At 49.7% G+C, this 13,575-nt stretch overlaps 1 protein-coding gene across 1 annotated transcript in view; it reads left to right on the top strand.

Annotated features, from left to right (window-relative positions):
• Positions 1–6,196, top strand: part of RPN1 (ribophorin I) — a 39,482-nt gene extending 33,286 nt beyond the window's left edge. Inside the window, exons 9-10 of the mRNA XM_003796199.2 lie at positions 3,482–3,727; positions 5,564–6,196. Coding sequence (XP_003796247.1) covers positions 3,482–3,727; positions 5,564–5,746 — 429 coding nt within the window. The 3' untranslated portion in view covers positions 5,747–6,196. The remainder of the gene's footprint in view (positions 1–3,481; positions 3,728–5,563) is intronic.
• The last annotated feature ends 7,379 nt before the right edge of the window (positions 6,197–13,575 follow it).

The following is a 13,575-nucleotide window of genomic DNA, read 5'->3' as shown; positions in this document are numbered from 1 at the left end:
CCTTCGGTGTATGTGGCTGGCGCCTTAGCCACTTGAGCCACAGGCGCCAAGCCTATTTTTTTTTTTTTTCTTTTTGGTAGTTTTTGTTGTTTAGCAGGTCTGGGTGGGGTTCAAACCCACCAGCCCTGGTGTATGTGTCCAGTGCCCTAACAACCACTGAGTCACAGGCACCAAGCCAGTGCCTGGCTATTTGTAGAGATGGGGTCTCACTCAGGCTCAGGCATGTCTTAAACCTGTGAACTCAGGCAGTCCACCTGCTTGAGTCTCCCAGAGTGCTAGGATTATAGGCGTGAGTCACTGCGCCTGGGCTGGTTGTCATGTCTTTCTAAGCTCCTTTAATCTGCGACAGTTTCTCCCCCTTTTTTTGTCTTTGATGTCCTTGACATTTGAAGTATAGAGAGCAGTTTTGTAGAATGTCCCTTAATTTAGGTTTATCTAATGATTAAATCATCATGGCTACTATAAAGTGATAGTGTCTTCAGCGTATCACATCAGGAGGGACCTGATGTCAGTCAGTCCCCAAATTGGTGAGGTTTACCTTTCCTACTTTTTTTTTGAAACAGAGCCTCAAGCTATCCCCCTGTTAGAGTGCTGTGGCATCAAAGCTCACAGCAACCTCCAACTCCTGTGGCTCAGGGGATTCTCCTGCCTCCGCTTCCCAAGTAGCTGGGACCGCAGGTGCCTGCCACAATGCCCAGCTATTTTTTGGTTGCAGCCATCATTGTTGTTTGGCGAGCCCAGGCTGGATTTGAACTCGCCAGCTCAGGTGTATGTGGCTGGCACCTTAGCTGCTTGAGCCATAGGCGCCGAGCCGACCTTTCTTACTTAACTGAGCTGGTGTTTGCCTAGTTTCTTTACTGTAAAGATTTTATTTTCCCTTTGTAATTAATAGATAATTTTTTTTCTTTTTTTTAGAGACGGAGTCTTACTCTGTTGCCCTCAGTAGAGTACCGTGGCATCACAGCTCACAGCAGCCTCCAGCTATTGGGCTTAAGTGATTCTCTTGCCCCAGTCTCCCAAGAATAGTCCCTGTAGTAGCTGGAACTACAGGCTCCCGTCACAACACCCGGGTCTTTTTGTTGTTGTTGTAGTTATTGTACTTTTAGATGGTCCCAGGCTGGGTTCGAACCCACCAGCCTCTGTGTATGTGGCCAGTGCCCCACCCACTAAGCTACGGGTACTGCCAATAGATAATGTTTGAGGCTATTATAAATATCTTCATATACATTTACCCACTAGTGCTAGCATTTACGGTTGGTTCTGGCCTGGATCTGTTTGTTAGCATGGTAGTAGCTGCAAAACTCTGATTCCTCTTACTTTATCAGTTGTTACTCTGCCCTAAGGGAAAGCTTCTCCTGTTGGTTGTTTGCGTACATGGTAACTTTGTGTCAATGACTTCTTGTCCTCTGGCACTATTCACTTTGCTGTTCAAGTTGTCTCAGATTTGACTTTCACATCTCTAGCCTGATTGCCTGGATAGAGTGCAGTCCAGCTCACAGCAACCCCTGACCCGTAGCTAGGGGTTCAGCCTTCCCAGTAGCTAGGACTACAGGCACCTGCCACCAGGGCCGGCCAATTTTTTTATTTTTAGTAGAGATGGGGTTTTTCTTTTGCTCAAACTGGTCTCCACCTCTTGATCTCAAGCAATCCTTTCTCCTCAGCCTCCCAAAATACTGCGATTAATAGGCGTGAGCCACTGTGCTTTGCCGAGTACGTCATTATTTTTGGATATAACAGCAGATTTCTTATGCTTTAAGGAAGGGAGGGCTGCTTCGTTTTGGTGGGGAGTGGTATTTACGAGACCATGATTGAGGTAGGAGCGTCATTGCCCACCACAATGCCTGGCTATTTTATTTTTTTGCAGTTTTTGGCTGGGGCTGAATTTGAACCCACCACCTCCAGCATAAGGGGCCAGCGCCTTACTCCTTTGAGCCATAGGCGCTGCCCACACCTGGCTATTCTTTAGAGATGGGGGTCTTGCTCTTGCTCAGGCTGGTCTTGAACTCCTAAGCTCAGGCAATCTACAAGCCTCGGCCTCCCATAGTGCTGGGATTGCAGGCGTGGGCCACTGTACCCCACTTCATCATTAATATTTAATTTTGATTATGAATTAACAAGTTTCTAAGCTGAAAATTCTGAAATGGTGTAGTTTCCACTACTCTTTCCCACGTCTGGCCACTAATTTCATTAGTCTCTGGCTATCTTTCCTGATTTCTTTTTATTCTTATTTTTTCAAAAATAAGCATATATTTCATTTTAATTCCTCCTTCCTCCTATACAAAAGGTAGTAACTCTGTGTGTGTGTATATATGTGTAGTGTGTATATATGTATGTTTATATGTATGTGTGTGTATGTGTAGTATGTATATGTGAGTATATATGTATATGTGTCATATGTATATATATGTGTGTATATGTGTGTATATGCGTGTATATGTGTATGCATGTATGTGTATATAAGTATATGTGTATGTGTCTTATGTATATGTATGTGTGTATGTGTATGCATGTATGTGTATATGTATGTGTGTGTATGCATATATGTGTATATATGTATATGTGTGTATATGTGTCGTATGTATATATGTGTATGTATGTGTATGCATATATGTGTATATGTGTGTGTGTATATTTGTATGTATGTATGTGTATATATGTATATGTTTGTATATGTGTATGCATGTATGTGTACATATGTATATGTGTGTATGTATGTGTATGCATGTATGTGTATATTTGTATGTACATGTGTGTATGTGTGTATTTATCTCTAGTACTTTTTTTTTCATGCAAATCCTGGAAATCACCCATATGGATTTATAGAGAGCCACCTTATTCCTTTTCTTATAGCTGCAGAGTACTCCTTGTCTAGATGAACCATAGTTTATTCACCAGTTTCCTGTGTATATATCTCCTTGTTTTAAAGCTTTGATAATTTATTCAGCATAAAAATTGTGTGCCAAATCAGCCATCTGTTGACTAAACTCAGTCTTTGAGCTCCCAGCTTATGAAATGGAGCAGAGAGAAATGATTCCGCAGTGTGTTTAGGACTGTATGGGTCAGGAATGGCAGGGTAAAGAGCTTGGGCTTTTTCCTTTAGTCCTGGAAAATCCCCGAAGATTTCAAGGAGGAAGCAAGACATGATAAACCTCAAACCCTTCCTTGACAGAGCTGGAACTTCTCTTTCCTCAGCCCCTACTTTACTGTCCCTCCTAGGCACACTCTGGTGTTACTGTGCACGTGTTCTTGTTCCCATCTGCCCACCGGCCCTACCAGACCATGTCATCTTTATGTTTAGAGTCTTGCTCTCTGCTGAACCTGGTCCAGGTTAAGTGTCTGCAAGGGTCTGAGTGTCTGACTTACCAAGAAGGTAGCTGTTCTTGTTAGGATGGTTGCTGGTGGTTGGTTGGTGTTCTTTGGGAGGTGAGGTTGGAGTGGGTTCAGCCTGGGTATCATTAACACACAGTATCCCTCTTACCAGGATCCAGCTGCGGAAGCCAGGATGAAGGTGGCCTGCATCACAGAGCAGGTCTTGACCCTAGTCAACAAGAGAATAGGCCTCTACCGGCACTTTGACGAGACCATCAATAGGTACAAGCAGTCCCGGGATGTCTCTACCCTCAACAGTGGCAAGAAGAGCCTGGAGACTGAACACAAGGCCTTGACCAGTGAGATCGCTCTGCTGCAGTCCAGGCTGAAGACAGAGGGCTCTGATCTGTGTGATAGAGTAAGTGTCTGGCGTCATCATGTCACTTGGTTCCTGCCCCACTTTGGGGAATGGTCTTGGTTATCTAGAGTAGCGCCTCACTGCTGTGTAGACAGCTCTCCTGCTCACTTGCATGCATGTCAGTAAGATTGCGTTTGACTGTAGGCTTGTTGTGTGGTACCAGTTTTGGGGTCATGGTTATGAGCGGTTTGCAGAAAGCTCTGCTAGTCTCTGCAGTACTCTGTCCACATGGCCAATATTGAGGGCAGCTGCTTCCTCTCCTGGAGACCAGACTGGATTAGGCCCCAGGTTGCTCATAGTATATGGTAGGAAGAACCTAGAGGCCAGGCACAGTGGCTCACACCTGTAATCCCAACACTTTGGGAGGCTGGGGTGGGAGGATCACTTGAGGCCAGGAACTCAAGACCATCCTGGGCAACATAGCAAGATCCCATTTCTACAAAAAATTAAAAAAATGATCTGGGCATGGCAGTAAACACCTGCAGCCCTAGCCAGCTGGGAGGCTGAGATGGGATGATTGCTTGAGCTCAGGAACTTGAGACTGCTGTGAGTTGTGATCATGCTACTGCACTCTAAAATAAAAGTAAGGCGGTAGCTTTACTGCTGGGCATGGTAGCTCACCCTTGTGATCCTAGAACTCTGGGAGGCTGAGGCAGGTGGATTGCTTGAGCTCAAGAGTTTGAGAGCAGTCTGAGCCAGAATGAGACCCCTTCTCTAACAATAGGTCAGGTGTTGTGGAGGGTGCTTATAATCCCAGCTACCGGCTGAGGCAAGAGAACCAATAACTTGAGCCCAAGAGTTTGAAGTTGCTGTGAGCCGTGACGCCATGGCACTACCAAGGGTGACAGTGCTTTTAGTAAAATTCTGTCTCAAGAAAATAAACATAACAACCTATACTTTAGAATCAATGGGTTTGAATCCAGGCTTTGATTCAGACTTTGTGAGCCCGGCCCAGTTGCTGGACTTCTGTGCCTCAGTTTTCTCATCTGTAAAATGGGAATGGTATAAGTACCTCACAGTGGTTGTGAGTGTGAAGTGAGTTTGTTCATGTAAAGTGTTCAGAACCCTGCCCAATACATGCTATGTAAGCGAGGTATTGTCACCTATAAATGAGGAGGATGATCTAGCAGAGGTGCCCATAGAACCCTTCACCCCCTCCCCCTCCCTGGCATTCCCTCGCTTTACCCTGTGTTAGTTTCTTCAAGGTACCAATCACTTTCTGAAACTTTTTTTTTTTTTAATGTCTACCCCTTGGTCAATTTGCATCTGTGTTTAAGTGTTTATTTCCTGTCAACTTTATGAGGGTGAGATGCCTCCTCTGTCCTTATTGCTGTTTTCTGGAGCCTAGGGTTGTGCCCGGGTCAGTAAATACATGCTGACTGTTGGGTGGATGTGACTTAGCCAGTCCTTAGCCTGACACTGTAGGTGCAGCTGGGGGTCTTTCGGTCCTGCTGTGACACACACCCACCACTACCTTTGGTCTTTTGCCTAAGACATAACCCGGCAAGCTGCAGGGGGAGAAGGAACATTCACCAAGTACTTGCTGTGTGCTGAGGCACCGTGCTGGTGATCCCATGCATTTTCACACTCAGGCCTCACAGTCCTCTTGCACACACGAGGCCCAAGGGTCAGAGCTTGACAAGGTTTGTGGGTGACATTTGAAGGCAGGTCTGTTTTTCTCCCTAGCCAGCCTCTGCCTGGGGTGCTGGGTTCTTTACTGTGTTTGTGGCTTGCCCCTGTGGAGCCCTGGGGTCTGAAGCCTGAGGGATGGTGGGGTCTGTTGAGTGGGGGTGGGAGGACTGCTCTCAAGTCTTGCGTTGCTCTTGCCTCGGGCAGGTGAGTGAAATGCAGAAGCTGGACGCGCAGGTCAAGGAGCTGGTGCTGAAGTCAGCAGTGGAGGCTGAGCGGCTGGTGGCCGGCAAGCTCAAGAAGGACACCTACATCGAGAATGAGAAGCTCATCTCGGGAAAGCGCCAGGAGCTGGTCACCAAGATCGACCACATCCTCGATGCTCTGTAACCCTGCCTGCTGTCCTTATGGTGGGCCCAGGTGCCTGTAACTTTCAGATGGCATGCAGAGGAGGGAGGGAGGCTGAACACGGAGGCCATTGAAGGCTGGCATCTCTGTTGCAAAAGGTCTTGGAGGAAGAGAAGCCAGAGCCTGCCTCAGACAGTGCAAGAAGCTTAGCTCTTGTCCCTGATTCTTTCCTTTATTTTTTTTAAAGTTAAAGAAAAAAATCCCATTAAAAAGAAAACACCTTTGTATTTTGAACGAAGGAATTTTTAATAGTTGATTGGTATTGTTCTGTCCTGGAGCCTGGGATATTTTTTCCAGTTTGTAAGCCTTCTACTTTATGCTCTTCTAATTCCTGATTTGGGTGTTTTGTGTGTATGTGTGTGTGTGTTTTGTTTCTGTTTTTTTTTTAGAAAAGCGTGCGTGAACAAATGGAAATAAAGCAGGGACTGTGAATACTTGTTTTTTGTTGTATCGAAAAATATCTCATAACTTAATTCTTAACTTTGGGGATAGTGATTTTATCAAGTGCTTTTTATCCATTAAATAATGAATTTGCATCTCAGAACAAGTTTGCAAGGCAAAACTTATCGTCTTACATACTAGGGCACGGAGGCATTCTTAGACGGTATTAGAACATGGAAAGAGGTAAAGTGGCTTAGGTAAGGTCATAAAACAGAGTGGTGGCCTGAGGCCTCTGTTTTTGTGTTTTTTGAATACCTGTTTTTGACACGTTTGGTACTGAAGGAAGTAGGGATGGGCAAAACAGATGGGTCTCACAGAGGACATATAGCTGGCCAAGTCCAAATTTATAATCACAAACTGACAAAACCCTGTGAGGAAAAAGTAGAGGTCATCTGATGGTGGTCCTGGGGAGCCGTGGGCTTGATCCAGGTGGATCTGGGAGTTCCCCTAAGGGACTGACATGTATTCCAGGCACAGCATCTGCAGTGCCTTGGAATGGACCAGGCCTTGAGGGCCTGAAGGGAAGACAGTGAGTAAGGTGACATAGGGCTGCGGGGTGGGAGAGTCTCGAACAAGGTGGAGCCTGATAAGTTGTCAGGGCTGTTTGCTTTACCCTAAAATCAAGAGAAGACCAACCGCTGAGTGAGAGGCATGCTTAGATTTATATTCTGGCCACAAGTGAACTGAAGATTGGTGTAAGAGAGAAGCTGAGAGCCTATTTTGATCCAGGCAAAATGTGCTGTTTTGGGTATGGGTGGTGATGGACAGATAGGGAAGGACTTAGAGGTTTAGGTGGGGGAGCTGGCGGGCTAAATGAGTGCCACATGAGGGCCACGCTTCCTCTCCTGCTGCCATCTCTGCCTGGGGTGTACTCCCCAGCTTCATCCAGTGAATTGCTGCTCCTCCTTCCATAACAGCCGAAGATTAGTGGGTTAGGAACCTTCCATGTGCTGCCAGACTCATTCAAATCCTGTTACACCTTCTTGTTCTCCTTTGTACCTTGCTTCTAGTCCACAGCTGGAATGTGTGTGATGATTGGACTAGCTGTGACAGGGCAGGGTTTTTTTTTTTTTTAGACGGAGCCTCAAGCTATCCCCCTGGGTAGAGTGCCATGGCATCACAGCTCATAGCAACCTCCAACTCCTGGGCCCAAGCGAGTCTCCTGCCTCAGACTCCCAAGTAGCTGGGACCTCAGGCGCCCTCCACAACGCTCGGCCATTTTTTGGTTGCAGCCATCATTGTTGTTTGGCAGGCCCGGGCTGGGGACTTGAACCCGCCACCTTAGGTGTATGTGGCTGGCGCCTTAGCCGCTTGAGCCACAGGCGCCGAGCCAGGGCAGGGGTTTTGTCTGATGTGCTCATCTTTCTATTAACAGCTAGACGTCAAGATCAGTATATGACATATGGTGGGCTATGGAATTTTTTTTTTTTTTTTTTTTTTGAGACAGAGTCTCAGTATGTCACCCTAGGTAGAGTGCTGTGGTGTTATGGCTCACAGCAACCTCAAACTCTTGGGCTTAAGCAATTCTCTTGCCTCAGCCTCCTGAGTAGCTGGGACTTACAGGTGTGTGCCATAATGCCCAGCTAATTTTTTGTTGCGGTTGTCATTGTTTAGCTGGCCTGGGCTGGGTCCAAACGCACCAGCCTTGGTGCATGTGGCTAGCACCATAACCACTGTGCTATGGGAGCCGAGCCAGTAGACTATGGAATTTTTGAATGAATGTCTGATATACAGCTTAAATATTGGTAAGCTGGGTGGAGGGATGATTGTACTATTCATCCTACGTGGGCAAAGCTGTGGCAGGCCAGTTGTGAGGAGCTGATGATGAGTTCTGTATCAGACTTGGGAAGGTGAAAATGCTTGAGCCATTCAAGTGGGAATATCCCTGGGTGGTTGCATATATAGGCCTGGAGTACAAAGAAAAGGTCTGGTGTTGAAATATAAATGTGGAGGCTTAGAGATAGTTATAGAGATAGTTATAGAAATGGTGAGATGGAGGTTGTGGCAGGTGAGGGTGCCTAGGAGGGGTATAGAAAAAGAATAGACTCAGAACTAAATATTAGGACTCCAAAATAGCAGGGGCCACTGGGGTTGAGAAGTGAGGTAAGGGAGACCAGGACCATGTGGTGCGATGAAGACAAAGAAAAGGATGTTTCAAGGAGTGAGCAGTCAGCAAATGCTGCTGAGAGGTCAAGGAAGAGGAAGACAGGCAGCGTCTGTTGGATTTGGGAGTGGATCTTTGCAGCCATCCGTTAGTGACTTGAAAACTTGGTGTGGTGGGGGTGGGAACTGGGTTGAGTGAGGCTTCCTCTGAATCCTGGCTATGCATTTCAGAAACAGGTTGTGAAAGGGATGAGCCAGGGGTGGCAGGAAGATGTACAGCTGAAGGGTCAGCTCCAAGATGGGAGACGCCAAATGCCCCTGGGAAGAATTCAGTTGAAAATGAGAGGCTGAATGTATGAAGACTGTGAGGGTTTTGAGACTGGGAACATAACGGGATCCAAGGACAGTGAAAGGTGGGGGTTGGGGAGGAAGGACGCTCCTTCTAGAGTGAGCCTCTGCGGTCAGATGGCCTGGACAGAAATCTCGGCCTTGCGCCGTGCACTGTGACCTTCGGCAAGTCTCTCCGGGCATCAGTTTCATCATCTGTGAAATGGAGCAGCACTGGATTATCCGCTTCACAGCAAATCCCAAGGCAAAGTGGCATGTGGCATGTGGCGAGCACTTAAATAGCGACTGGTTTCCTTCCTCCAGTCACAGCGCTGTGTCCCGAGCTGGGTCCTCGGCACGTCCTGTCCTCACGGCCTGGAAACTGTCCAGCCGTGTTCATGTGTCCTGGACGCTGGGGTTAGGACGTTACCAGAGTGTCGCAGTTTCAGTTTATATCCACGTTCATAAACATGACTCTCTGCTTTAGAAACTGTAAAAGGAGCCCAGTTTGCCCAGGGCGCATACCAGTCCTCTCAGGGCCATTTGGCCAGGTTCATCACTAGCCCTCTTGGCCTCCTTTAACTTTTTTCTTATTTTTAAGGCAGTTAAAGGCAGAAACCAAGAGAAGTCACTCGGCCCGCGTGCAGATCGACGGGCGCCCTCTGCTGGGCCGGCGGGCAGCTGGCAGGCCTGGGGAGCGAGCTGCGCTTGCACCTTGGTGTCCCTAGAGGGCGCCAGGAAGTAAGGCCGTACACGCAGGCGCAGACGGCTGGCTCTGGCTGGCAAAGCTGCGCGTGCGTGGGGGTAGCACGGCTTGCGCAAAGTCTGTTCTCCAGCTGTGATATGTGCGGGCTCCGGAATGGCTCGGATTAGAACTGGGTCTGGGGTCGGCTGGAGCAAGGCCACAGGGCTGCTGAAGGTTGTAGGGCCTTAGACTCTCAAGTACTCTGGGCAGGCCGTAGGGCCATCTGCACTGGCCAAAGCTGAAAACCCCTGGCATCTTAGGGTGGGTGGGGCATTGCACGCTGCCCACCTTCACCCCCACTGCCTCGCATCCCTAGCTCTCTGGGACATAAGCGTCTTAGGACATGGGCAGCCCTGTGTTTCCCTGGTCCTCAGTTTCCCCAGTAGTAAACGGCCTCAGTTTCCCCCTTTGTAAATCGCGGGGACGAGATGAAGTGGGGCCCTGGGTGTAAAGCCTTGGTCCAGGCCTAGCACCCCTGAGCTCAGGGTGCCGTGTCCCAGACACCTAATACCTTTTACTGGGTCTTGGACCCAGAGTACCCGACCTGTGGCCCTCACATGGGTGGAAAGGAGTGATTCCCCCACCCTCCCCTGTTCAACCCCTCCAAGCAAGCCCCATTTGTCCAGCTCTTACCGAGGTGCCTGACTCCAGTAACCTGGCCTTCTCCAAGGCCACAGCTTTGGGACATCCCTGTAGCCACAGATGGCCTGGTGGCAGGCCTCCAAGCCTGGGCAGCCACGGGCAGCCTGGCCCCTGACTCAGAGAGGGGGAAACATGACCGAAGAAGGACTGGGTGTCGCTCTGCCCTTTCCATTTGTCTTGGAGGTTGACATGGGAGAAAACCCCAAAGGACCAAGTGTGCCCTCACAGTTTCACCACAAGTATCCTGACCGGGCGTCTGGTGCCGAGCTGATAGTGAAGGCCCCGGCCGCAGCCCTGCCGGAAACCGGGTTGCCAGCAGTTGGGGACTGCAGGCTCAGACAGGAAATGCCCTGGGTGTACCCCGAGGGCTGATGGCCTCTGCAAAGGTCTGCTGCTGTGGGTGAGGCCCAGCGCCATTTTGAACTAGGCCTGACTTTGGGACTATGGCCTGGTCCCAAGACTGGTGGCCTAAGATCTGGTACTGCTATGTCACCTTCCTGGATAGGTTTGGGAGGTGACAGGGACAGAAGTGAGAACCTTCAGACTGGGCTAGACCTGAACCAAAGCTGAATTCAGCCTCTCCCTTACAGTGGTCAAGCCCTTTGTGGTGCCCAACCCAGCCCTTTAAAATCTCAGCTTCCATCAGGCCCTTGTTTCTGTATGTGCTGTGACAGGCCTGCAGCTAAGTGCAGGGGACACAGAAGTGAGGACAGCAATAGCATTGGGCACAGGCAAAGGCAGGCCAAATGGGGGGCGATTAGGAGGTGTCATCAGAGGGTCTGACAGATGTGCATGAGGCAGGTAATGGGGAGGGAGGACCCCAGATTCTAACCCCCCCCCCTTTTTTTACTTCTACTCATGAGACAGAATCCAGACAGATTTGTTAAAAGATGGGTGTCTTAGTCTGTTAGGGTCAGTATAATGAAATATAGACTGGATGGCTTATGAACAATTTATTTTTCACAGTTTTAGAGGCTGGGAAGTCCAAGGTGCTTGCAGATTTGGTTCGGGTGAGATCCTGCTTCTTGGTTCAAAGATGGTGCCTTCCTGTGTGCTCATGTGGTGACAAAGAGCTTGAGGGCTCAAGGAGCCATGGCAGGAGAGAGCTCTCAGGAACTGTGCCTCCCGTTAGCACTGAGGGGCAAGCCAGCCCAGACTCAAGCTTCAAGCTTTGCCTCCTGGCGGCCTTCTGTGTACCCGTGGGCTGAGAGATCCTCCCTGACACCGTGACTTGGCACTGTGCTCTGGACTGGAACGGGCAGTTTGCCTCTCTAGACCAGGAGCTCTCTAAGCCGTTTTTAAAAGAGGCAGCGTATCAATTCTTTTAACAAATATCTTTACTTTGTGTCAGGCACTGTTTGAGGAACTGATGTTATGATAAGCAGGACAGTCTGTTTTTTTGTTTGTTCGTTTGTTTTGAGACGGAGTCTCACTTGGTCGCCCTTGGTTAGAGTGCTATGCGTCTTAGCTTATAGCAACCTCAAACTCTTGGGTTCATGTGAGCTTCTTGCCTCAGCCTCCCAAGTAGCTGGGACTACAGGTGCCTGCCACAGTGGCCAGCTATTTTTTAGAGACAAGGTCTCGCTCTGGCTTAGGCTGGTCTCAAACCTGTGAGCTCAAGCAATCTACCCTCCTCGGCCTCCCAAGTGCTGGGATTACAGGTATGAGCCACCATCACAGCCAGGACAGAGTCTTGTGTAACTTTTAGAAAGACAAGAAACTAGAAATCCTTGCAGGTAGTGACAAATGCCCATGAAGGAAATAAAATAGGGTGATGTGATGAATTCCTGTCATCTGAAGGGGCAGGGGAGGCATCCCTAGGAGGAGACAGCTGGACCGAGCCCTGGGGAAGCTGAGGGCTGAGAAGGGCGGCGTGTGGGTGAGGACTGGAAGGCCTCAAATCCTGCTGCCTTTGTCCTCTAGTCTCTTCCCCACCCCATCCATGCCTTGGGGGGCTGCAAGTCAGGTTTCATGCCTGCCTTCCCTCCATGGAGCCCAGCTCCTGAGCTCTCAGTGTCCTCTGCCCCACCTGGAGGGCTCAGCACTGTGATGACGGGAAAGCCACTCACACGGCAGGAGTGTCTTCCCCTGGTAGATGCCCTGTGAGCAGCACAGCTTGGTCAGAACCGAGCACAGCTGTGTGCAAAGTGCTCTCCCGTGTCCACGTATTCAGTTTGGAGAGCAGATTCTGGTCTGGGGCATGTTGGCTGGGAACCCAGGTGCAGAGGGAAGACCCAGCCTCAGCCAAATCAGACTGCCCTGGGGCTGGGTCCTGCTCTGCACCTGTGTGACCTCAGGCACAAGACAGATGTCTCAGGTTCTTCTAGCATTGACATGCTGGGGTCTGGGGCCATTGCTACAGGGAGAGTCCCAGGACCAGCCTCAGCTGAGGGAGGGAGGAAGCACAAGTCTTTGTTTTGTCCCCCTACTAATTCCCAGTGCTGGGATGAAACAGGCCTGAGGTCCCCATCATGAGTTTCCTTGTTGCTTTAGCAGTAAGCAATGGGGCTGCGCTAACGTAGGGGGACCCTTCCTGACACCAGTGATCTGGGGTAGCAGGGGGGGCCTTCTCTCTGTCTGTCACTGTCCCAGATTCACCCTCATGGGTCAAGCACAGACAAGCTACAGCCACAAGCATGAACCCGTTCTAGTACTTGGCGTGCACAGGTCACCTCCACACATGTGACCCTCACTGATGCTCACAGACACTTGCACACAGGTGAACACAAGTCACACTCCCTGCACGTAGATTTGCACATCCCAGGTGCAGAAACAAAACACTTTGTACGGTTCCCTCAGGCAGCCAGGCCCCCTGCTGCTGTGCGTGCCTGTGCTGCTCCCCTGGAGAGAACCTGGCTCTGCTCCCTTCCCCTGGGAGCCTGGCCAAGAGCCTCCCTTCCCCTAGGCCTGCCTGCTTTCCTGGACCTCTCCCTCTCAGGCTAGGGACACAGTGGCAGGGGATGCAGGGAGAGTGTTGGGCGGGCAAGGATGAAGAAGCAGCCTCCCTGCAGCTCTTACGGAGAGCCCAGGCTTCCCTTTTCACAAGCCGGTAGGCACACCTGAGGGCCATGTGGGCCCCAGCAGCATGGGGTGGGGGGATTTGCCAGAGATGGAGGCTGAACTCTGAGGACACCCTCTTGCACTTGGCAGGGCAGGGGAGAGGAGAGCAAGAGGTGTTAGCTCTCGGAAGGTGTTGTGTTGGGCTTGCCTCTTGCTTCTGTGCGTGTCCATGTGGGATCTGTGTGTATGTGTCTGTATGTCTGTGTATACCTGTGTGTATGTCCACGTGTCTGTGTGTACACCTGTGTGTATATGACCGTGTGTCTGTGTGTACATACACCCGTGTGTATATGTCCATGTGTCTGTGTGTACGCCTGTGTGTATATGACCGTGTGTCTGTGTGTACATACACCCGTGTGTATATGTCCATGTGTCTGTGTGTACACCTGTGTGTATATGACTGTGTGTCTGTGTGTACATATACCTGTGTGTATATGTCCATGTGTCTGTGTGTACGCCTGTGTGTATATGACCGTGTGTCTGTGTGTACATA

Source organism: Otolemur garnettii, unplaced genomic scaffold (genome assembly GCF_000181295.1).
Source record: "Otolemur garnettii isolate 467f Iridium unplaced genomic scaffold, OtoGar3 scaffold00101, whole genome shotgun sequence".
Taxonomy (NCBI): domain Eukaryota; kingdom Metazoa; phylum Chordata; class Mammalia; order Primates; family Galagidae; genus Otolemur; species Otolemur garnettii.
This window is presented reverse-complemented; position numbering and strand designations above follow the sequence as displayed.